Genomic DNA, 25,284 nt, shown 5'->3' with positions numbered 1-25,284 from the left:
TATTTAATTACAATCAATACATACACTCTACCTAATTAGGCAGGAATGCAGACTAGCACATTTTAGAAAGGTTTTTCTTTTTAAAGTTGAAACAAAAAGAGATTGTGAGCCAGAAAATTAAATTAACCACAACATTCTCCAAGTATTCTGTTTGGTTTGTAGGCCTTATGGTAAACCTCAATCAAACTAAAAATGCACCTCCCAAGTAACTGCTGCAAATTCATCATTAAGATCATAGGAACCCGTGTTCAAAATACCAAAGGGACTTCCCCGGCAGCATGACTCTTAGAGTGGAGGGTACCACGGTATGGGCTGCTTCAAAAATGGACAAAATAATCTTATATATTTCCATGATAATATTAAGATTTTCAATGGATTTAATGAATTAAAATGCCATACCTGAGAGAAAAACAGTTCCAAGAAGGTACTTTCAGGTAAGAATGCATTTGACCTATGGTGGAAAGTTAACAGAGTTCTTTGCTGCTTGGTTTGGTGGGTGGGTGATTAACATTTTTATTAAATTAAATCTTGCATTAAACGTAAGTAAGTTATCTAATGTGTAGTATTTGATCTGATTTTTTTTTTTTTTTTTCTGAGTCCGAGTCTCACTCTGTCACCCAGGTTGGAGTGCAGTGGCGTAGTCTTAGCTCACTACAATCTCAGTCTCCCAGGTTCAATTGATTCTCCCGTCTCAGCCTCCTGAGTATCTGAGACTACAGGCACCTACCACCATGCCCAGCTAATTTTTGTATATTTTAGTAGAGATGCAGTCTCACCAAGTTGGCCAGGCTGGTCTCAAACTCCTGCCCTCAGGTGATCCACCCACTTCACCTCCCAAAATGCTGGGATTACAGGCGTGAGCCACTGCACCCAATCATGATTCTTAAAGTATTATACAAATCATAGGGTTAAATGAAAGATCATCTAAAGAAAGAAAAACACCATTACATTGAAAGAATAGTCTCACCATTTAGTAAATTGGGATGCCATATTAACAGTCATATTTTAATTTGGTGGGGCAGCATTGACAGGTCACTCCTAATCCAATTACTCGGTCAGTTTAAACTCATTAATAAGTTTAATTAGTTATTATTGCTTTATTCAACAACTATTTATTAAGCATCTATATGCAGGCATTATGCTAGTTTCTGGCAATGTCGTAGGAATCAAGGTAAACATGCTCCCCCACCTCGTGGAGATTAGAATCTAGTGGGGAAGACAGAGATCAAACAAGAAATTCCAATGCAATACAATCAGCGTGTATCAGTCCAGCCTCACAATGTAAAGAAATACCTGAGACTGGGTAATTTCTAAAGAAAAAGATGTAATGGGCTCACAGTTCTGCAGATGTATAGGAAGCGTGATATCGACATCTGTCCTGCTTCTGGGGAGGCTTCAGGAAACTTAAAATTATGGCAGAAGGCAGCTGGGTGTGGAGGCTCTTGCTTGTAATCCCAGCACTTTGGGAGGCTGAGGTGGGCAGATCACTTGAGGTCAGGGGTTCAAGACCAGCCTGGCCAACTTGATAAAACCCCATCTCCACTAAAAATACAAAAATTAGCCAGGCGTGGTGGTGGATACCCATAATCCCAGCTACTGGGGAGGCTGAGGTGGGAGAATCGCTTGAACTCAGGAAGCGGATGTTACAGTGAGCCGAGATTGCTCTCTACTGCACTCCAGCCTGGATGACAGAGTGGTACCCTGTCTCAAAAACAAAACAAAAAAAATCATGGCAAAGCAAAGGGAGAGCAGCACTTCACAGGTCTGGAGACAGATATGGAGCAAGAGAAAGAGGGGTGGTGTCACACACCTTTAAACAGCCAAATTTCAGGGCAACTCACTATCAGGACAACACCCAGGGGCATGGTGCTAAACCATTCAAGAGACCTGCCCACGTGATCCGGTCACCTCCCACCAGAGGCCCCACCTCTAGCACTGAGGATTACATTTCAACGTGAGGTTTGGGCAGGGACACAGATCCTAACCATATCACAGTGTTCTTAGGGGAGAAGTAGAGGAATGCTTTGAGAGCTTATTGCAAGGAATCTAACCCTCCCACTAAAAATACAGACCAGGCACCTCGAAGCCTTTTCTCTGGCCTACCCTCTTCATCTAGGTTGGCAATCCAAGAGCAAATCCTGAGTCCCCAGGGATTTTGGTGGCTGCGCAAGAGTAAGGCTGTCACAGCCAAACCCATGATGCGTTTACCAAGCACAGTCTCTCTCCATTAGTGAAGCAGTCCATGTTGCTTTGTTTTCCTGGTAAACTCTTAACAAGCTTTGCCTCCCAAGGGAATGCTGGGGGTGGGGGCCCTTGGAGGAATTATTGAGATGGGATGACTTTATGGATAGCTCGTCAGACAGGTCTAAGATAAGCTTGCTTCTAACCTGAATATAGATACTAATGTTGTACCAACTAATTCCAGGGAACCTGTTCAAATGAATCTGGAAAACCTAGATCACCTTTAGTCCTTTGAATTAGATGGATGGGGAAGGACCATTTAAGCAAATTGTGAAATTCTAACTTTAAGCAAAAAAAAAATATGTGTATGTATCCTGAGTCAGATTGGCATCACATTCTAAAACATGGGTTTTGTTTATTTCAGAATGTTCTCATTGTTGAGGTAAGCTGGCATTTCCTTTTCCACACTTGGAGGTTGAAGGAATCTAACAGCGAGTAAACTGTAAGCCTTGTTATCAAATTGACCAAGGATTTCTTGAGTTCCCACTGGGTGCACACTCTCCAAGTTTAATGAATAGGGGCCAACTAGCATCCCGGGTTTCAAATAATGTAGAATAAAAGCTTTGCAACAATGCTCGTGGAGGAATTCATCCTTTTTTGTATCCAGTTCCACATATCTCTGTGTTGATTTTTACACCTCTTTGTGAATCAGACAAGTTTAAAGAAGAAGAAACTAGCTCACCAAACCAAGTTCATTTCACAGTAAAACCAAGGTTAAAACTCCATTTACCCTGAATTCAGTGTTTTTGCTAAGGACGTCTAATGATTTTGAGAATTCTCTAATACTTTCAGCATCAAAATCATAAACACAATCAATTAAAATGGCAAGCTATGGGGAAAACTATAGTTTTTTGTGTGTGTTTTTTTTTTCTTTTGTCTTTCTATTTAAAAAGAGAGACAGAAAAGACAACTTGGGAACCCTGTGGCAGTAGTGGACCAATACAGCAAATGGCTACATTTCCTTCAGGAGCGCACTTGTCTCATCAGACTGCAAAAAATTCAGGGGAACTGTTTTCAAGCTTTTGTTACACAATTGCCTGTGTGTGCCATGTGTATCTGCAATTCTTGCTCCATATAACCCACAGAGTAGACCCTCTCACCAAATGAATTGCCCAGCCCTGGCTACATTCAGACCTGTTGTTTTGATAATCAGCTCGCGACAGCTGATTCCTGTCCTCAGGACAATAAATCGCCGCTGCCCATTCTCCTCTAATTGTGCAGCAGCTCATCAGCAGAGATGAGCCTGAGCTCGCTGCAGCCGTGGACCCTCAGAATTCACAGGCTGTCAGCAGCTGCTGTCCAGACACCTCTCACTTCCCAGCCATAGAATCCCCCATTGAGTGGAGGAGGACAAGGGGGAGGCATTTATCCATTCAGTGTATTCAGATGTACATATCCATGAAAATTCATGCGCCTTGTATTGTGTTACACAACCTCAGGGACAAATTTAGTCCCTGAATGCGCATATACAAGTCCAAATATACTCAACGAGGAGTCCCTCATGCTGTCCAAAGGCTAAATTTGGCCCTACCACACAGCTAAAGGATTCAAGGAGGAAAGAATCTCCAGTAGATTCCCCAAACTCAACTTCCAGAAAGAAGTGCTTGTCTAAATAAAACATAACCAACTCCTCCTACTACTTTGACTCCAAATTGGATGGCATTTTTAATTACAATGCATTATTAATCAGGAGTATCTCCCTGGATGAAAAGTCTGTGATGCTGCTCAAATGCATTTTGTTGAATGTATCTGTCCTTTCTACAAAGGATGTTGTTGGAACTGGGAGGACCATGAACGCACTCCTCAGCAGTATAGAGAAATACAAACCCAACATGATTAAGGTAGCCAGGTGAGTCGGATATTCAGAGCATGGTGATTTCTGCTTTTCCAAGCAAGTTCAGAAGGGATGCTAACAGAGGACGCTCTAAGAGTATAATGTATTCCAAACTAATGCCCTTTTCCCCTGGGGTATTACAGTTTGACCACACTGAAAAACAGCTCTTGACTGCTAGCCTGAGAGAAGAAAGGGAAGAAGACGTGCTTTGCCGTGTTTCTGGGTGCCTTCATTAGCTGTTTCCAGGAGCAGCTAAATGAGCCTCCCTGCAATTGCTTTGCCCGCTTCTTTTCCTTTTTTTTTTTTTTTTTTTTTTTGAGACAGAGTCTCGCTCTGTCACCCAGGCTGGAGTGCAGTGGCACAATCTTGGCTCGTTGCAATGTCTGCCCGCTGGGTTCAAGCAATTCTCCTGCCTCAGCTTCCCAAGTAGCAGAGACTACAGGCGCCCACCACCATGTCCAGCTGATTTTTTATATTTTTAGCAGAGATGGGGGTTTCACCGTGTTGGCCAGGCTGGTCTTGAACTCCTGACCTCAAGTTATCTGCCCACCTCAGCCTCTCAAAGTGCTGGGATTACAGGCATGAGCCACCACGTCTGGCCTTTTTTTTCTTTTATTAAGAGACAGGGTCTTGCTTGTTGCCCAGCCCAAGCTAAAGGGCAGTGATTCAATCATAGCTCACTGCAGTTTCAAACTTTTGGGCTCAAGTCATCCTCCCACCTGAGTAGCTAGGACAGCTATGTTTTTTGGTTTGTTTTTTTTGAGACAGTCTTGTTCTGTCACCCATGCTGGACTGCAGTGGTGCAATTTCAGCTCACTGCAACCTCAGCCTCCTGGGTTCAAGTGATTCTCCTGCCACAGCCTCTCATGTAGCTGGGACTACAGATGCACACCACCACAACCAGCTAATTTTTGTGTTTTTAGTAAAGACTGGGTTTCACCATGTTGGCCAGGCTGGTTTCAAACTTATGAGCTCAAGTGATCTGCCCTCTTTGGCCTCCCAAAGTGCTGGGATTACAAGCATGAGGCACCCTGCCTGGCTGACAGCTACCTTTTAAAAAAATTTTTTATATTTTATTTATTTTTTGAGACAGGGTCTCGCTCTGTCACCTAGGCTGGAGTGTAGTAGTACAATCATGGCTCACTGCAGCCTTCAATTCCTGGGCTGAAATAATCCTCCCACTGCAGCCTTCCAAGTAGCTGGGACTATAGGTTTATGCCACCATACCCAGCTAATTTTTTAAATTTTTTTGTAGAGACGGGGGTCTCACTATATTTCCCAGGCAGGTCTTGAATCTCTGGGCTCAAGTGATCCTCCTGCCTTAACCTCCCAAAGCACCGGGATTACAGATGTCGCCACTGTGCCTCATCTGCTGTCTTCTTTTTATCCAGAACCATCTATATAGTGCCCAATAGAAAAATGTATTTCAAGTTTATATTTTAATGGTGCTTGATTCTAGTTACTATTCATAGAGATTTGATTGGTTTCACTAAAGCATTTCTTTTTTGATGGTAGTTTGCTGGTGAAGAGACAACCCAGAAGTGATGGCTTCAGACCTGACTGTAAGTGTTTTTTTTGGGTTTTTGTTTGTTTGCTTTATGCTTGTATTGTTTCATTTTATGTTTAGGAATCTTTGGTTTCCTATTTGACAGCACTACATGTGGAGTGGAAACCGCGTTGGGCTGACAGTTCCACAGATTCCTCATGGTCTCCCCCACCTTAGTAGGGAAAACAGAACGCTTTAAAATGAGGGTCTTCAATGTTCTAATTTGTATCTTTCACAGGAACTCTGTTCTGTGCATTGGGTATTTTTATTTGTATGTTTCACATAAAATATACTTCAGAGAAGTCAGCTGAAAAGTTTCAGGGAGTAGAGAAAGACCTGATCCCGCTGGACTGACTCAGTCACATAGCATCCCACCTTGGCCTCTGTTCTCACCGGTCAGGCGAGGAGAGGTGCTCTAGGGGTTTAGAGGGATTCTCATGCCATCATCAGGAACTGTTACCAGACAATGCACAATGGTGACCTTTAGCAAGCCTGAATTTCAATGCACAGAAGGGGAAATCTAAGACAGCTTCCTACCACCTCCAAACCAAAGCTCTGTAACACAGAGAATTAGCAGAGCACACATCTCTAGATATAATCTTCACACTTGACTTCAGATGTGTGTTCTGCAGGGCTTCCTCATCTAGGACACTCTCCTCGCTTCTCCCCATAATAAGCCCGGTTCTAACCCAGAGAAGGATAAACACCCAGCCTGATTGTTTATTATTCTAATACTAGAGGCGATTTTTTTTTTCACTTGCATAGGCAGACTTCAGCTTGATTTTTATAACTTACATTTGCTCCAAAGCCCCTGGGACAATTTGGCTACAGTTCTCTTCAGCAAGCTGAACAAACATTAGCAAAAGAGAAGCACAGAATGGATGGGTGACAGGCCAGCGACATTTAGCCAGTGACTCTACATTCTAAAAACAAGTTTCATTCATGTGCTGGATGTGTTCACTCTAGACCATGTCAGTTCTGGGCAGAGAGACCCAATCGCATGTATTACTAGTATCAAAGGTATTATCTAGATGAAGAGAAGGTTGCACGAGGTTACTAAGCAGAAACTGTCTAAGGAAATAGTACAGGATACTCAATGTATAGATAAGATTTTAACTGAAGTTGAAAAACATTTTCTTCAAACATATCCGATTAGTGACAAATTTCTTATAATAACAACAGTAATAAAAGAATAGCAGCTAACACTAAGAAGGGTTGTGATGTGCCAGACTATTCTAAGAGCTACACAGAGATGAGCTCATTTCATCTTCACAATAGCTCTCTAAAGGTAGGAGCTGCTGTTATACTTATTTTTCAGATGAGGAAATTGAGCACAGCCAGCTAAATAGGTTGCCAAGGTCTTGTAGCTGTAAGTGTCAGGCGAGTATTAAGCCAGGCAATCTGGTTCCAGTCACTGCCCTGACTCTTGCACTAGATCTACAAGTAACATGTGCTATTTCAATTGTAAGTGTAGGAGCTGCCCGCATTTCCCAGCTAAGGATAGGTCACTTTGATTCCTGATTGTCCTACTGATCCATCATCCTTCTTTTCTGCTATGACATCACAAGGTTTGGTCTTCTAAATAGGCGCTGGGCTCTCATTTTCCCAGTGTGAGTTGCCCTGCCTAAAGGAAGGATTGCATTGCTCCCTGTCGAGTCATTATTACAACCCTGATTACAAACAGGGTTTCTTGGGATTTGCTCATATATATTTTTTCTTTTGCTTTTTCTTTTATTTATTTATTTATTTTTTGAGATGGAGTCTTACTCTGTCGCCCAGTGCAGTGGCACAATCTCGGCTCACTGCCACCTCCACCTCCACCTCCAAGGTTCATCCAATTCTCCTGCCTCAGCCTCCCAAGTAGCTGGGACTACAGGCACCCGCCACCACGCCCAGCTACTTTTTGTATTTTTAGTAGAGATGGGGTTTCACCCTGTTGGCCAGGCCTGTCTTGAACTCCTGACCTCAGGTGAGCCATGCACCTCCGCCTTCCAAAGTGCTGGGATTACAGCCATAAGCAACCACGCCCACCCTTTTTTTTTGTTTTTGAAATGGGATCTCTTTGTTGCCTGGGCTGATCTCGATCTCCTGGCCTCAAGCCTCCTGCCTCAGCCTTCTGAATAGCTGGGACTGCAGGTGCACCCCGGCTTCATATTCTTTAGCTCAGAGCCTCTGTTCCTTCTTTCTCTCTGGATTTATGAGGCTGTGTACTTTGTGTTCCTTTCTCCTGATTCTTCATTTGATGCTCAATGTAACGTCTGACCTCTTCTGCTCTTGCTTCTCCTCTCTGATTCTTTTTTTCAAGAAATTCTGTAGTTTGGAGGAATCAGACAGGCTTCCTGGGAAGGGGCTCCGTAATGCAACCCCCTAGAAAATAAGTCCCTCACCTCCAGTACTTTCTGTAAGCAGGAACAGTTGTTTTCTTCTTGTGAAAGCATCGTTGGTCATAATCACCATGGAGATCACTTTGCCCAGATACAGTTCCACGCAAAGTAAGCAGTGAAATCTCTCACCTATAATGCTGTAATCAACAAACTTGTAAGATTCCAAAACACTGAAAAGTTTGAAAATCATTGGACCAATGCCCCTTTATTCTGTTTCAAGACCTCTGAAGAAGGAGAGCTATCGTCTGTTCCTTAAGAATTCTCACCAATAAGTATTAGCCAGGCATAATTGTGCATGCCTGTAGTCCCAGTTACTCAGGAGGCTGAGGGGAGAGGATCAGCTGAGCCTGTGGATGTAGAGGCTGCAGTGAGCCATGATCACACCACTGCACCTCTGCCTGAGCAACAGAGTGAGACCCTTTCTCAAAAAATAGCCAAGTGCAGTGACTCAAGCCTGTAATCCTAGCACTTTGGGAGGTCGAGGCAGATGGATCACTTGAGGTCAGGAGTTTAAGACTAGCCTGGCCAATATGGTGAAACCCGGTCTCTACTAAAAATACAAAACTTAGCCGAGCATGATGCCTCATATCTGTAATCCCAGCTACTCGCGGGGCTGAGGCAGGAAAATCACTTGAACTCATGCCACTGCACTCCAGCCTGGATGAAAAAGCAAGACTCGGTTTCAAAGGGAAAAAAAAGAGAATCCTCTCTGATAAAAATCATCATCTTTTCAATGAATTCTTCTTTTGCTTATTGTAAGTACCTTGAACTGTGCATAAATCCATTTCCTCTCATTCTGCCCTTGACAGAGAGCTCATTAATGTCCTCTGCATCATGAACCCAAAGACCAGCATTAACGTAAACTTCACATTCTCTTAATCAAGTTGAACAATCCCCTCGCCTTTCATCTGTTGTCCAGGTTTTGCTTTCCAGCCCTTTAAACAGCTAAGACACTGAGTACAGCAGGAGAACCGCTTTTTGGTTGCTGTGGCCCGCACACCTGTTCACATAATGCAGCATCGTAACGCCTTGGGCTTGAACTTTCCTTTGTGTTGTTGAGAGTGTTTCCTTTGGCATCGTATCACTGCAAACTGCTTGCTTTAGAACACAAGGGCCACGTGACTCACTTATGCATATTTCTTGTTATGCACTGGGCTTCCTGAGGCCTTTCTCAACTCTACACGCTGGATCAGCCACTCTTCGTTGTAGGCTGGCTTGTTTGCCTTCCCTCCTTCCTCCCGAGTACTTCTTCTGGTCCAGGTCCCTGTCGGGCTCATCCTGTGCATTGCTCACCATTTCTCACTCCCTCCTGCCTCAATGAAAGGTCCTCTAGTTTGACTGCTGACAGCAGCATATGGTGCATTTACATAATCTAAATTTTGTTCCTTTTTTTTCTCTCTTTCTCTCTCTGCTAAGATGCTGGATTTGAGATTCCAAACTTATTTGTGGTGGGATATGCCTTAGATTACAACGAATACTTCAGAGATCTGAATGTAAGTCTTGCATGCAAACCCTAACCCCCCTTTTTATAAGAACTTAACAATTTAATAAAGTATTGAATGCGAGTTAGTGATGTCTGCTATTGATCATCTTCCGTGTCAGGACTATGGGAGCACGTTGCATCCATACTCCCAATTAAGTCCCACTACTATTCTGCAAGGTAGGTATTGGGATGATGGAGGCAAATTACGATTATCTCTGTTTTGTGCTAAAGACATAGGAAGCTAAAAGCAGAACTATGGTTTGACACTGATTCTTCTCCATAGTCATTGACTGTGCCCAACCAACCATAACAATAGCCAACATTCTCTACACTGGTTTGTGTCCGTGCTTGAACTCTAGCAGGTTTCAATTACAGTGGCATGCAGCTCATAACGGTTCCCTCTTTGGGGTAAAGGATCTCAACACACAAACGTGGACCCCCAGCGTGGACCCCAGCTGTGTGACCCCGACCAACACTGCATGATCTAGAGGTAGACAGCTTACCCAAAGTGGACCAATCAGTCTCTCTCTCTCCTGGAAATTAGAAACTTAAACCAAAAGTCACAGAGACTGAGTGTGTTCAGACTTCAGCCACTAGGATGGCACCATGGGCGAAAGTCTCTGGAGTTGCCCTTGTTCCTGCCTTCCGGCTGCTTCATTGCCCAGCTCATCCTTTGATTCTGAGAGCTACCCCTGTATTCTACCAATAAATTCTCCCTTCCCCCTTTTTAAAGACACAGAGTCTCGCTCCAGGGTCTCACCTAGGCTAGAGTGCAGTGACTCAGTCATAGCTCACTGCAGCCTTAAAGTCTCAGGCTCAAGCGATCCTCCCACCTCAGCCCCCTGAGTAGCTGGGACTACAGGTACACGCCACTATGCCTGACTAATATTTTTACTTTTTGCAGAGATGGGGTCTTACTGTGCCGTCCAAGCTAGTCTTGAACCCCTGGCTTCAAGCAATGCTCCCACCTCAGCCCCACAAAGTACCGGGATTACAGATAGGGGCCACCATGCCCAGCCAAATCCTTCTTTTTTGCTTACATTAGCCTGGCCCCGTTTCTGTTGCTTTCAATCAAAATATTCCTAACCCATTTCTTGTCACCCGAAAAGGGTTGAATAAGAGCCCATGTTGTGCTTGCCACTGTTATTTCTCCATTCACCCAGTTGTCATCTTACCAGTAGGAGACTTCTGTTTCTAGCAGGACTAAACATACTGCTCCCTCAGCATTTCTGGGTTTTAGGGACCTGGGGAGCCAGCTTCAGAATAGGGCTCCAAACTAAAACCACAAAGAACCTTTTGTCTAGCATTTGAATGGGTCTCTTTAGATTTTACCCACACATATAAATACACACATTTATATTTAAATGATCAATAGCCAATTACAGGATGGTATTTGTTTATTACTGCATCACCTTTTCTGTCTCATATTTTGTAGAGAAACTGATGGGGGCTTTATTGTTTCAGCACATATGCGTGATCAACGAGCACGGTAAAGAAAAATATCGAGTCTAAAAACATGAATTCTCGGCACCCGAGTCCCAGATACCGTCATACATACGATTGTACTCGGGAAGCCGGCTGTCAACGTTGTCTCCCCAGGCGTCTTCACTCAGCAGGATATAAAAGAAAAAAATCTTCTAATGAGAGCGCTTTATGTTCTGAGGTTAATATAAAGAGTATCAAAGGTTTTTAAGGAAAAGAAAGCAGTGCTTTTATTTGACTTGTTGCAAACTAAACACTCCGCCTTGTGACTCAGCAATACTCTCTACTCTCGAACTCCTGAGCTCCGCCTTCCTTTGTTTCGATTCAGACATTATGTTTGATTACTATTCCCAGGAATACCCCCACCTAGTTACTCAAATATTTTTCACTTAACTTTGTATACTCTATTTCGGTAATAAGCTTACAATAGTAAGAAGCTGGATACCTTTTTTTTTTAACTGAAGCCTTGAGCCCCATATAGCAGGAATGCAACTACTAATAGACTGCTGTATTTTAAAAGGAGGGAAAGGACAATTTAATATAAATTTCTGTTTGCGCATTTCTGACAGGCCGTTATTATCCTCTTTGACAACGCCTTTCTGAAACTCAATGTACAATGAATCTTAATGATGTTATGAAACGGGTTTTGCTCAGGGCTCTTGATTGGAGCTTCCGGTATGTGATGAAGGTATGTCATGTATGCATGGATGTACTCAACTGTGTTTAATTCTCTGAATTTTAATTAGAAAAAAGTACAATAGCAGCGAGGCCCTGGTTTCTAAGCTGTATCCTTTCAATCATGTGGGACATGAACAAATGGCAGAATTAAGGGCGAGTGCTTTCAATGCTCCAAACTAAGCAAGTATAAATTTTTCCTCTCATTTGCATGAAAGGACAAGACACTGCTACGTTCCACCATAAATGTGAAGACAGAGGATGAATTATTTTTTAAAATATCTTTAAAAGACTGATCACAAAATCCAAAGTGCTACAAGAAAAAAGCATCCTTAAGAAAGTTTTTCCTGAATCGCGTTTTTTCCAATTTCTTCGTTTATGAGACGTTTCCTAATTCATGGGGATTTTAATTGAAAATAAACATGAGTGCCAACAGAGCTGGTTTCTTCTCACTTCCTACAAAATGCAAATGCAAAATAAATAACTAAGCAGCTTTTGTTTGGTTCTGAACCATATGTGGCGTATTGTTATTAGGTTCTAGCTTCCTTTAAACTAATAAAGAATAAAAAAACTTTTTACGTTTTATCACTGCTTACTGTTTTTCTTCCTGCCTTCATATTTTTAAAACACTTTCAGCCATTAAAATGTATGTGAATCAGTAGCTTAAATATACGACTGCCTGCACCTATCCAGTAAGTTTATTTTTGTTAACTTGGATGAACTCCAGTATATGTACTAGTATAACCAAATGATTAAGCCCGGCTAGATCTGCTGCCTTTTTCTCCCTAAGCTTGCTTGTAAGAACAAAGAATTTTAGTTGTAAAAGAAGATTTTCCAGCATATCTTTGTTTCAGTCAGAGACGAAAACAAGCCACACCCCTATATCCCAAGGGATAAGTCAGCAAAAGGAATCTCTTCTAGCTTTGTTTCACAGAAGCATTGGTACCCAGGTTTAGCTTTATAATTGTGTCTGACTGGCGAATTTCTTGAAATATCAAAATTAATATTCTGAGCATGGTTTTTTTTTTTTTTTCCACAATGCCACGTTTATGTAAGAGGACCTAGAAAAAATCCAGGCACACATTTGGATCTAAATGTAAAATTACCCATAGAGTATATAGTATGAAAATATTTTCTTAAAAGTGTTGAATTTTAGTAAGCTTCAGTATCCTTTCTGAGAAGAGTCTGTTTATTCAAATTAGAAAGGAAATTGATCCACTTCACAAGAGTGTGAGGACTTGTACGGTTAATGCTGAACATTCACTAAAGACACAAGAAGTTTAATCATGCTTGCAATTTTTTCCTACTAGACAATATTTTAACAGCGATATCCAAGGAAGTCATCTCGGGAAAAATAGTATTTCCTTTTCTCTTGCAAAACTCCTGTCTAGTTAATATCACCAAGTTTATTCACTCTGAACCAAAAATGCAAAAACTTATTACTTGATTAACAACAAATCCATTATGAATTTAGTGTTCCAAAGCTGATTTGTAAGGTGGAAAATGTCTGAGTTTGCGTGTGTGTGTATATGTGTGTGTGTATGTGTGTATTTCATTGGGAAGTTTGGAGTCAGTTATAATCAACATAATTAGTAATACTCTAGGATTTTCCAAACAAATTAGAACCCATCATAAATGGGTCCTTCCTTATAGGGACTGGAATGTACTCATTGCTGACCCATGGACCCTCAAGATGTAAATGGCAAATAGTCAAATCCCATTGTACCTTGTTTAATTTTTGCATATAAGATGGTTTGCCCAATGAGAACACATGGACACAGGGAGGGGAGCACTACACACTGGGGTCTGTTGGGGGGAATAGGGGAGGGACAGCAGCGGGTGGGGAGTTGGGGAGAGATAGCATGGGGAGAAATGCCAGATATAGGTGAAGGGGAGGAAGGCAGCAAATCACACTGCTATGTGTGAACCTATGCAACAATCTTGCATGTTCTTCACGTGTACCCCAAAACCTAAAATGCAATTAAAAAAAAGAAAAAAAAAAGGATGGTTTGCCATGTTTCAGGCCTTTTGAGACTATGAAAACAGACTTTCAGAGCACAGTCAGGCATTTGAACAGCCTCCTATGAAATCATCTTGTGTTTTCTCAATGGAGAGAAAAAGCAGGCTATCCCACGTCTAGAGACCTGGAGTCATGGAAATATGCCCTCCCTTTTGTAATAGAGGTAGTGTGTTCTAGGAAATTGAAACCCGAAACCACGCTCTCCACCCAGTTGTCTGACTAATTTGGGCAAACTTAGCATTTGGCACTTTTCATGAAGCTTCTCTGGATCCCAAGATGACACTTGAGAGCTGGCAATAAACTAGTTTCAGGAAGGGAAGAAGGGGATCCCAGGAGGAGACTTTGCAAGCTGCTGACAGGAGGTGTGCAGAGATGGGAAGAGGGTGGCTCACACCTGTAATCCCAGCACTTTGGGAGGCCAATGCTGGTGGATCATGACGTCAGGAATTGAAGACCAGCCTGGCCAAGATAGTGAAACTCCATCTCTACTAAAAATACAAAAAAAGAAAAATTGGCGGGCACAACGGCAGGTGCTTGTAATCCCAGTTACTCTCAAGGCTGAAGCAGGAGAATCACTTGAACTTGGGAGGTTGCAGTGAGCTGAATCGCACCACTGCACTCTAGCCTGGGCAACAGAGCAAGACTCTGTCCAAAAACAACAACAAAAAAAAACAGCTGTATTCATGGTTATCTTTGTGCTGCATAGTAAAGCTGACAGGCCAGCCACTCTGCACATTTCATTGAGGAGCACGGGGGGATTTTGGGGTGGGAAGAAGCAGGAAAGTAGCTCTGTGCTAGCACCCCAAGCTCTGCAGTTTGGGGAGCACCGTGGGTGAGCGGGCACTTCCCAAGATGCCAACCTCCAGAGGTGTCATGCACCACAGACATCCACAAGGAGACCAGAGGCCACGTGAGAGGAATGTGGATAGACAAGGTCCAAAAAGCTTAGAGCACCCCAGAAACCCAGTTACGGCAATAGGTTGTGCACCCGCACTACTGGTGCCCTCACAAAAACATCAAGTCAAAGGGAGCCGTGGACCCTGGCTGAGCACTGCATCAGCCCTCAGAAAGAGGTGCCTTTTCCTAAAAAGATGGTCTTTTTCTAGTCCTCTCAGAAAGATAGGTTTTTGCAATTTCTCAGCCAGGAGGGAGTGGCTTTTTAAGACAGGGTGGGGTGATGAAGCCCTACATTGCCCAAGTGGGAGAAAGAAGCCTGAACTAACGTTACCGTGACCTCCTTTGCGTCCAGAGCCTAGGGAGCCTGGAGCAAAGTAAGCTGTGAGTGAGGAAGCTGTTACGGAGTCACTCAAGAAGCCTGGCTGTGAAGAGAAGACATATACAGTCATAGCTGGCAGGCTTTTAAAAGATGGGAGATTCCTGTGAACTCACTTGGGGAAAAAAATGATGGGAAAGACTTGCAAGTTTTTATTTGCTGTAGAGAACAGCCACAAAAACCAGAGGAAGTGTATTCCTTGTTAATTGGGGGTAGGGGCTGGGAATGTCTCTTGCCTGTCTTTGGGAAGCTGAGGTGGGATAATCACTTGAGGGATAATCACAGGAGTTTAAGACCAACCTGGGCAACATAGCAAGACCCTACCTCTAAAAAAAAATTTTTTTTTTTAATTATCCGGGGGTAGCGGCATGTGCCTGTAGTCTCAGCAACTCGGAGGGTGGGGGGTGAGGTTAGGAGGACTGCTTGAGCCCAGGAGTTCAAGGCTGCAGTGAGCTATGATCACACCACTGCACTCCAGCCTGGGCAACAGAGCAAGACCTTGTCTTTAAAAAATAGTAAAAAAATAAATAAATAAATGTTGTTGATTGCTTTGTAGCAAATCATTCCAAAACTGAGTAGTTTAAATTAGCAGTAATTAGTTACTCTCTTTAAGGGTCAACAAGAGTTAGGAATGCAGAAAAGGCATACTGGAGGTAGTCTGCTTCTGCTCGGTGACGTGCGGTGCTTCAGATGGAAGACTCCAAGGCTGATGGCTGCAACCAACAGAAACGGAACTGCACAACGTGGCAGCAATTATGTGGTTATTTAAATTAACTAAAGTCAAGTAAAATTTAAAATTTACTTCCTCGTTTACACTAGCTATGTTAGAACTGTGCGATGGCCTGATGTGGTCGTAAGTTACCAACCATATTGGACAGTGAAGACAGAACATTTCCATTATCATAGAATGATTTACGGAAAGCTCTAGTCGGAAGGCTTTGTTTTTGTCTAGTGATTAATGTTAGCTGTTAGCTGGAACCTTAGCTGAGGCTGTCAGTTGGAACTCTAACATGTGGCCTCTCCATGTGGTCTGGGCTTCCTCATAATATGGTGGTTGGGTTCCAAAGTGGAGGGAGATAGAAGGAGGTGGAAGCCATGTTGCCTTTTATGTAGCAGGCTCACTTCTGCCGTATTCTGTTAGTCAAAGCAGTTACAAAGTTTTGCCAGAGTTCAAGGGGAGGGAACACAGCCTGGCATCACTTGATGGAAGAACAGCAGCATCGCATTGTAAGAAGAGCAAGTCGAATAAGATGTATATTGGTGGTGACCGACAGAAAATACAATCTGACACAGAAAAGTTATGTGCTCTTCACGTTTTCTTTTTTTAAAAATCTATTATTTTCTTTTTATTTTGTATAGAGATGGAGTCTCACTAAGTTGCCAAGGCTGGTCTCCAACCCCTGGCCTCAAGTGATTCTCCCACTTTGGCCTCCCAAAGACGTGCACATTTTTTATTAATACAATTACTGAAGGAGTTGATTATTCAGTGGTCATAATATGTAATTATGAAAACAAGCCTGCTTGCATAGATTTTATAATTACAGAATACTATCTAGGAGATGACAGAAAGAACACGAGACTGTGCACACATACATGTTTGCCTACTGATAGTGTTTGGAATAGATTACGAAGACATTAAGAGAGCAGATTTAGGCTGGGTGTGGTGTCTCACCCCTGTAATCTCAGCACTTTGGGAGGCCGAGGGGAGTGGATCACCTGAGGTCAGGAGTTTGAGACCAGTCTGGCCAACATGTTGAAACCCCGTCTCTACTAAAAATACAAAGATTAGCCAGGCAAGGTGGCACGTGCCTGTAGACCCAGCTACTTAGGAGGCTGAGGCAGGAGAATCACCTGAACCTAGGAGGTGGAAGTTGCAGTGAGCCAAGATCACACCACTGTAGTCCAGCTTGGGTTACAGAGTGAAATTCCATCTCAAGAAAAAGAAAGAGAAGATTTATTTCTACGTTGTGTAAGTTTGCAATGTAGAAAAGTTTAGGAAAATCATTTTTGCTTGTCTACTTGTCAAGCATTCTGTAAGTGTAAACTCATACTGAAATTTTAGAAGCACTTCTATGTTTATAGAAAGAAATTGCATAATAATTTGGGCAAGAAACTAATCTAGAGTGGGCCTTCCTTAAATACAGTAAATGTAACTGAGTGAACTGAACCTTATATAATAATATATTTAATGTTATACCTGGAAACAATCCCAAATCAATTAATAAACATTTTTAAAACACCAGATTATTGACAACTAACAACACAGTTTTACAATGAAAATGGCTCTCTGCGATTTCTCTCATCTCCTAATATTGAGTGGTAGAGTTGGTTGACTGAAAAAAGAAATGGATGTAATCTGTTTTATCTTTAACAAGTTTGTGCCCTGTGAAGAATATTCTTCATTGCCTGAGAAATTAACTTACACTACATAGCTCCTGGGTGACTGCACAAATCTTTATAGTTGTACTCAAAAGACATCTGTCCTGAGCATAGCGAAGCATATTGTGAAAGATTCAAGCCTAGGCCCTCAAGTTTGTTGACATTTCATGAGCAATTTGGTTGCATCTTCTGTGGATCATGCACTCATCACTGTACAAAAACTTAACAATAATTTTTTTTTTTTTTTAGACGGTTCTCACTCTGTCACCTAGGTTGGACTGCAGTGGCATCATCATAACTCACTGCAGTCTCAACCTCCTAGCCACCTTAGCCTCCCAAGTGGCCGGGACCATAAGTACACATCACCATCCCGGCCAATTTTTAGAAAAAAGTTTAGTGGAGATGGGGGTCTCCCTATGTTGCCCAGGCTGGTCTCAAACCCCTGAGCTCAGATGATCCTCCTGCCTCAGCCTTTAAAAGTGCTGGGATTATACGCATGAGCCACCATGTCCAGCCTGAAAACTTAATAACTCTTAATTGAGTACTTAGCACAAAACGTTGAGATAGGACTTGGCATCTCCATTTTAGAGATAAGTAAGTGTCAGAGAGATTGAATCACTTACCCTGGGTCACACAGCTTTGTTCAAAGCCAGATTGAACTAATGCTATTGGGCTTCTGAGTTAGTACTCACGTCACCACACAGGGCTAACCATCATGTACAGCTAGTTTGGGTTTATGTCCCACCCAAATCTCATGTTGAATTGCAATTCCTGATGTTGGAGGTGTTGATTAGTGGGAGGTGATTGGATCATGAGGGCAATTTCTAATGGTTTGGCACCATTCCCCCAGTGCTGTCTCTTGATAGGGTTCTCCCAAGACCTGGTTGTTTGAAAGTGCACAGCACCTTCTCCCCTCTCTCCTTCTCTCTCGTAGGCCATGTGAAGATGTGCTTGTTTCTCCTTTGCCTTCTGCCATGATTGTAAGTTTCCGGAGGCCTCCCTGCCATGGCTCCTGTACAGCATGTGGAACTGTCAGGCAATTAAACCTTTTCTTCATAAATTACCCAGACTCAGGTAGTTCTTTATAGCAGTGTGAAAGCAGACTAATAAAACCATAGAAAGTGTATAGACAGACATACAGATGGCATTCAGATGAGGATATAAAAGAATGGTATGATACAATAGGAAATATATTTGGTCTTTGCTCCCAGTCCCTGGCACAGAGCTCCTGCAACACTTGAATTGTCTTGAGTTATAGGAGCATCTTTTGTTATTCGTAAGAAACCCCTTAAGAGTTTATGCTAATGAGGTGACTTAGGTTGGAGTTCGTCACCAGAGAGACCAAGTGATTACAGGGTTGGAAGTTTCAGACCCACCCACTGAGCTCCAGAGTCTGGGCTGGGGGACTAGAGACTGACCTTTATAAAAACTCTCAGACAAGAAAATTCAGAGAGTTTCCACGTTGGTTAACACAGTGACCTGAAGGGAAGGCGGCATGGCTTGATTTGTATCTTTAATAATAAATCTTTCCTTTTATATATATAAGAAAAACATTTTCCTGAGTTATCTGAGCTGTTCTAGCAAATTATGGAAACTTAGGGCATATGGGAACCCACAGATTTGTAGCCAAGTTGAGTAGAAGGGTGGATAACCTGGGGACCCGATATTTGTGACTGGTCTCTGGAGTGAAGGCAGTCTTAGGGAACTGAGCTTTCAGACCTCTGGAGTCTGATGCTAACTCCAGGTAGCTAGTGTTAGAACTGAATTAAATTGTTGAACATCCACTTGGTGTCCAGAGAACTGGAGAACTTGTTGATGGAAAGCGAAAACATTCCAGAAAGATTGCACTTAGCACAGAATTCTCAAGCTTCTAATGTTTACCAGTCACTTGGGAGACGAATAAATATAAATTACTTGGACCTATCCCTAGAGGTGTAGATTAAGTAGACCTAAGTGAAAACCTCCATTTTTAACAATCCCTTCATCTTCTCCAAAGATTTTAATACAGATAATACTCTAGTCATTCATCAGTCTAAGGGAACAGGATCAAAATTCTAAATGACCCTTACAAGAGTAGAATCAGGAAGGAAAAAAAGGGATGAAGTTCATTAAGGACAAATGTAAAACCATTTACTATTGAAAAAAACAATACAACAGAGAAAGAGTGTCACTGCATAAGTGTACAAGAAAAACACTAGAAAGCCCTAATTAGCAAAGTATGGATCAGACAAAATGGGGTAAACATTAGAGACCATTAAAACAGTGATCTCCCAACCTTTTCATCACATAATATTTATAAGCAATCATGCAATGCTTAATAACAGGAATACATTCTGAGAAATGCATTGTTAGGTGATTTCCTCATTGTCTGAACATCATCGACTTGCACAAACCTAGGTGGTAGAGCCTGCTACACACCCAGGCCACATGACAGCCTATTGCTCTTAAGCTACAAACCTGTACAGCAGTTTTACTGTAGTAAGTGCTGTAGGCAATTGTAACAGTGGTATTCATGTATGTAACTATAGACAAGGTACAGGAGAAATAATGATAATATAATCTTATGGGACCCTCATTACATATGTGGTTTGTTGTTGACTGAATTTTTATTATGTATTGCATGACTGCATATAGGAATACTTCTTTCAAGCATATTTCCAATGTGATCTTCCTGTGATGAATTCTAAGATTTTGTATGCCTAAGAATATTTTTATTGTGTTCTCATATTTGAATGATATATTTACCGGCTATCTGTATTAGTTTTTTCTCACATTGCTATAAAGTACTCCCTGAGACTGGGTAATTTATAAGGAAAACAGGTTTAATTGACTCACAGTTCCATAGGCTATTCAGGAAGCATGGCTGGGGAGGCCTCAGGAAACTTACAATCATGGCAGAAGGTAAAGAGGAAGCTGGCACATCTTACATGGCCGGAGCAGGAGAAAGAGAGAGAAGGCGGAGGTGCTACAACACTTTCAACCAACCAGATCTCATGAGAACTCACTCACCATCACCAGAAGAGAAAGGGGGATATCCCCTCCATGATCCAATCACCTCCCACCAGGCACCTCCTCCAACACTAGGGATTACAATTTGACATGAGATTTGTAAGGGGACACAAATCTAAACCACATCAATATAAAATTCTAGGCTCAGTGTCCTTTCTCTTCAATAAGTGAACACATACTATTTGTTCACCATCTTGCATCCAGTATTGCATCTCAGAGGATTCAAACCTGAGATTTTATATTTAGTACCTTGTGAAGTGCAAAGAATGGGGAGAAAGTCTAGGATCCATGTACTGAGGGAGTCTGATAGAAACACCTATGACAGGGTCGGGCACAGTGCTTCACACCTGTAATCCCAGCACTTTTTGAGGCAGAAGCAAGTGGATCACTTGAGGCTAGGGGTTTGAGACCAGCCTGGCCAACATGGCAAAGCCCCATCTCTGCTAAAAATACAAAAGTTAGCCAGGTGTGGTGACCCATGCCTGTAATCCCAGCTACTCAGGAGGCTGAGGCAGGAGAATCACTTGATCCTGTGAGGTGGAGGTTACAGTGAGCCAAGATCACACCACTGCAATTCAGCCTGGGAGACAGAGCGAAATTCAGACTCAAAAAAAAAAAAAAAAAAAAAAGATTTAGCAGACATGGTTATTAAAACATCTACTAAAACTGTTCCAGATATTTAAAAATATTAAAGCTAAGTGGAGACATAAAATATACATTTTAAAGACCCAAATCAAACTTCCAGAGTAAAAATAATGTTTGGTTTGAAAAATACACCAGATGGGATGACTGCTAGATTAGATTTCTTGAAGAAAAGATTCGTGAACTTTAAAACATAACAAAAGAAGTCTATCTGAAATGAAACATACAGAGAAAAAAAGAATTTTTAAAAATTAACAGAGCATCATAAGATCTAAGTGGCTTAATACAGGTGCAGCTGAAATCCCCAAGAATAGGAAAAAGATGTGGCACAGAAAATATATTTGAAGAAATTATGGCCAAAATTTTTTCATATTTGATGAAAACTATACACCCAAGTTCAATAAATCCAAGTATAAAGACATTTTTTAAAAATCCACAGAAGAGAATGAGTACATCTTTAAGGACTGAAAGCAAAATCTGTCAACCTACATTCCTATATGATGGTGAAATAAAGATGTTTTCAGAAACACAAAAGCTGAAAAAATTCATCATCAGCAGACCTGTATTACCAAACGTTAAAGAAAGTTCTTTAAGCAGAGGAAAAAATGAGACCAGATTAAAGTATACAGTCATCCTTCAGTGTCCACAGGGGCTGGTTCCAGGACCCTCAAGGACACCAAAAACTGCAGATGCTCAAGTCCTTTATATATAAAACGCTAAAATCGGTAAGAATATGGTGGAGTTGAATAACACTGTAGATCAACACGACCTGATAAATATTTTTAGCAAACATTATTCAACAAGTACAAAATACACATTCTTCTCAAGGGCATGTGGAACATCTGTATTCTATGTGGTCAAACAAGTCTCAGAACTTGTTAAGAAATTTAAGTTATGCAAGATATATTCTCTGACATCCTCTCCAGCCACAAAACAAGTCTCAATAAATTTAAAAATATCAAAATCATAACAAGTATGTTTTCAGGCCACAGTAGAATAAACTAGAAACCAACTATCAAAGGAACCCTTAAAAGCATACAAATGTGGAACATTTTTTTAAAAAGCATACAAATACATGAAAATTAAATGATCTGCTCCTGAATGTTTTTGGGGTTAATAATAAAATCAAGGTGGAAATTTAAAAATTCCTTGAAATGAATGATAATAGTGATACAAGTTGTCAAAACCTCTGGGATACAGCAAAAGCAGTGCTAAGAGGAAAGTTCAAGCACTAAATGGCTGCATCAGAAAGTCTTCAAGATCAGAAGTTGACAACTAATGTAATACCTCAAGAAACTAAAGAAACAAGAGTAAACTCAAAGCTAGCAGAAGAAATGAAATAAAGATCAGAGCAGATCTAAATGAAATTGAAACAACACCACCAATACTAAAGATCAACGAATCAAAAAGCTGCTTCTTTGAAAAGATAAACAAAGTCGATAGACTATTAGCTATACTAACCAAGAAAAGAAGAAGATTCAAATAAAGTCAATTAGAAGTGAAACTGGAGACAGTACACCTGACGCCACAGAAATGCAAAGGGTAATTCGGGACTACTATGAATACATTTATGCACACAAACTAGAAAGTCTAGAGGAAATGAAAATAATTCCCAAAAACACACAACGCTTTCGAATTAATTGAGAAGAAACAGAAACCTGGAACAGACAAATAACAAGCAGCATAATTGAATCAGAAAAAAAAAGCCCAGCTGAACTCTACCAGATATTCAAAGAGGAATTGATGCCAATCCTACTGAAACTATTCCAAGAGATTGAGAAAGAGGGAATCTTCCCTAATACATTCTCGGCCTGATACCAAATCCAGGAAAGAACATAACAAAAAAGAAACTACAGACTAATATTCCTGATGAATATAGATCCAAATATGCTTAACAAAATACTAGCTAACAGAATCCAACAGCATATCAAAAAGATAATGCGCCATAATTAAGTGACTTTTATCCCAGGAATGGATGAGTGGTTTAACACACACAAGTCAATAAATGGGATACATGACATAAATAGAATTAAAAGCAAAAACCCTATAATCATTTCAATAGGTACAGAAAAAGCATATGATAAAAATCAGCATCATTTATGATAAAAACACTCAACAAAGTAGGCATAGAAGGGACTTATCTCAAAATGGTAAAAGCCATATATGACAAACCCACAGCTAATGTCATACCGAATAAGAAAAAGTTGAAAGCATGCGCCTGAGAACTGGAACAAGACAAAGACGCCCACATTCACCACTTCTATTCAACGTATTACTGGAAGTCCTAGCCAGAGAAACCAGGCAAAAGAAAGAAAGAAAGGGCACCCAACTTGGAAAAGAGGAAGTCAACTGTTGCTGTTTGCCAATGATATAATCACATACTTAGAAAACCGTAAGGACTCCTCCAAAAGACTCCTAGATTTGATAAACAAATTCAGTAAAGCCCATTATTTAAAAAGTCAAGAAACAATAGATGTTGGCATGGATGTGGTGAGAAGGGAACACTTTTTCTTTGAAACAGAGCATCACTCGATTGCCCAGGCTGGAGTGCAGTGGCATGATCTTGAAACTTAATTTTCTTGCATGCAGAATTCTTGGCTGACAGTTATTCTGTTTAAGGAGGCTAAAAATAAGACCTCAATCTCTCAATCTTGTAAGGTTTCTGGTGAAAAGTCTGTTGTTAGTCTGATAGATTTTTCTTCACAGATTACCTGGTACTTTTGTCACATTGTTCTCACATTGTCTTTATTTTTGTAGTTTTATTTTTCGAGATGGAGTCTCAGTGTCACTCAGGCTGGAGTGCAGTGATATGATCTTGGCTCATTGGAACCTCTATTCCCCAGGTTCAAGCGATTATCATGCTTCAGGCTCCCAAGTAGCTGGGACTACAGGTGCATGCCACCATGCCTGATTAATTTTTGTATTTTCAGTAGAGAGGGAGTTTTGCCACGTTGGCCAGGCTGGTCTCAAACTCCTGACCTCAGATGATCCACCTGCCTCGGCCTCCTAAAGTGCTGGAATTTCAGACATGAGCCACTATGCCCAGCCTCACATTGCCTTTACGTGCTCTTCACATTGACTTTAGATAGCCTGATGACTACATACCTTGATGAAGTTGTCTTTGTGATAAATCTCCCAGAAGTCTTTGAGCTTCTTATATTTGAACAGCTAAATCTCTGGCAGGGCCAGGGAAGTTTTCCTTAATTATTCTCTCAAATAAGTTTCAAAACTTTTTGCTTTCTCTTCTCCCTCAGGAACACCAATTATTCTTAGGTTTGACTGTTTTACATGATTTCATATGTCTTGGAGACTTTGTTCTTTTGTTTCCTTTTTCTTTGTTTTTGTCTGATTAAATTAATTTGAAAGCCTTGTTTTCAAGTTCTGAAATTCTTTTTTCTACTTGTTCTAGTCTATTGTTAAAACTTTACATTGCATTTCATAATTCACTAAATGTGTCTTTCATTTCCAGAAGTTCTGATTGGCTTTTCTTCAAACTATCTCTTTAGAAAATTTTTCTTGCCAGGTGTGGTGACTCACAGCTATAATCCTAGCTCTTTGAGAGGCGGAGGCGGGAGGATCAGGAGGTCAGGAATTCCAGACCAGCCTGGCCAACATGGTGAAACCCCGTCTCTACTAAAAATACAAAAATTAGCTGGGCATGGTGGCACGTGCCTGTAGTCCCAGCTACTTGGGAGGCTGAGGCAGGAGAATTGCTTGAACTGGGACCTGGGAGGCAGAGATTGCAGTGAGCCGAGATGGTGCCACTGCACTCCAGCCTGGGCTACAGAGTGAGACTCCTTCTCAAAAAAAAAAGAAAAAGAAAATTTTTCCTTTATGTGAGATATAGCAAAATTTCTTTTCCAACAGCCTGCTCAACCTTTTATTCTTTAATTCCCAATACTGGCCACCCTCTTTCTTCTTCTTTTCTTCTTTCTGACTGTAATTACTACACGCCCAAGCACACCACAGAACCAGTGGCATTACCAGCATCAGCTCAGGTTCCTTTCCTTATTTAGGAAATACTGGCTCTCTAGTTCACCGCAGATGACCCCTTCCTCCTCTCTCTCCCATCACGTGCCCACCTTATCTAAGAAAGTTGAAATGTTTAGCCAATCAAGTCCAGTTTAGATTATGTAGTCCGACCCCAGCTCACAAGGAAAAGACACAAAGTCGAGAGTCACGTTAGAAATAAAAACTTCTTGGGCTGGGCGCAGGGATCATGCCTGTAATCCCAACAGTTTGGGAGGCAGAAGCAGGTGAATCACCTGAGGTCGAGAGTTTGAGACCATCCTGACCAACATGGAGAAACACTGTCT

At 41.5% G+C, this 25,284-nt stretch overlaps 1 protein-coding gene across 5 annotated transcripts in view; it reads left to right on the top strand.

Moving 5' to 3' along the window:
• PRTFDC1 (phosphoribosyl transferase domain containing 1) overlaps positions 1-12,230 on the top strand; it is a 95,528-nt gene extending 83,298 nt beyond the window's left edge. For 3 of the 5 annotated variants that reach the window (XM_078329610.1, XM_009000055.5, XM_054258519.2), the window contains 5 exons: positions 2,606-2,623; positions 4,008-4,090; positions 5,591-5,637; positions 9,422-9,498; positions 10,953-12,230. In XM_078329610.1, the coding sequence (XP_078185736.1) occupies positions 2,606-2,623; positions 4,008-4,090; positions 5,591-5,637; positions 9,422-9,498; positions 10,953-11,000 (273 nt within the window). In that variant the 3' untranslated portion in view covers positions 11,001-12,230. The remainder of the gene's footprint in view (positions 1-2,605; positions 2,624-4,007; positions 4,091-5,590; positions 5,638-9,421; positions 9,499-10,952) is intronic. The other 2 variants (XM_035306966.2, XM_078329611.1) reach the window with 1 other exon arrangement.
• Positions 12,231-25,284: the final 13,054 nt, after the last annotated feature.

The sequence above is a fragment of the Callithrix jacchus genome, chromosome 7 (assembly GCF_049354715.1).
Source record: "Callithrix jacchus isolate 240 chromosome 7, calJac240_pri, whole genome shotgun sequence".
Classification (NCBI taxonomy): Eukaryota; Metazoa; Chordata; class Mammalia; order Primates; family Cebidae; genus Callithrix; species Callithrix jacchus.
Note: the sequence above shows the minus strand (reverse complement) of the source record. Positions and strands in the feature narration are given on the sequence as shown.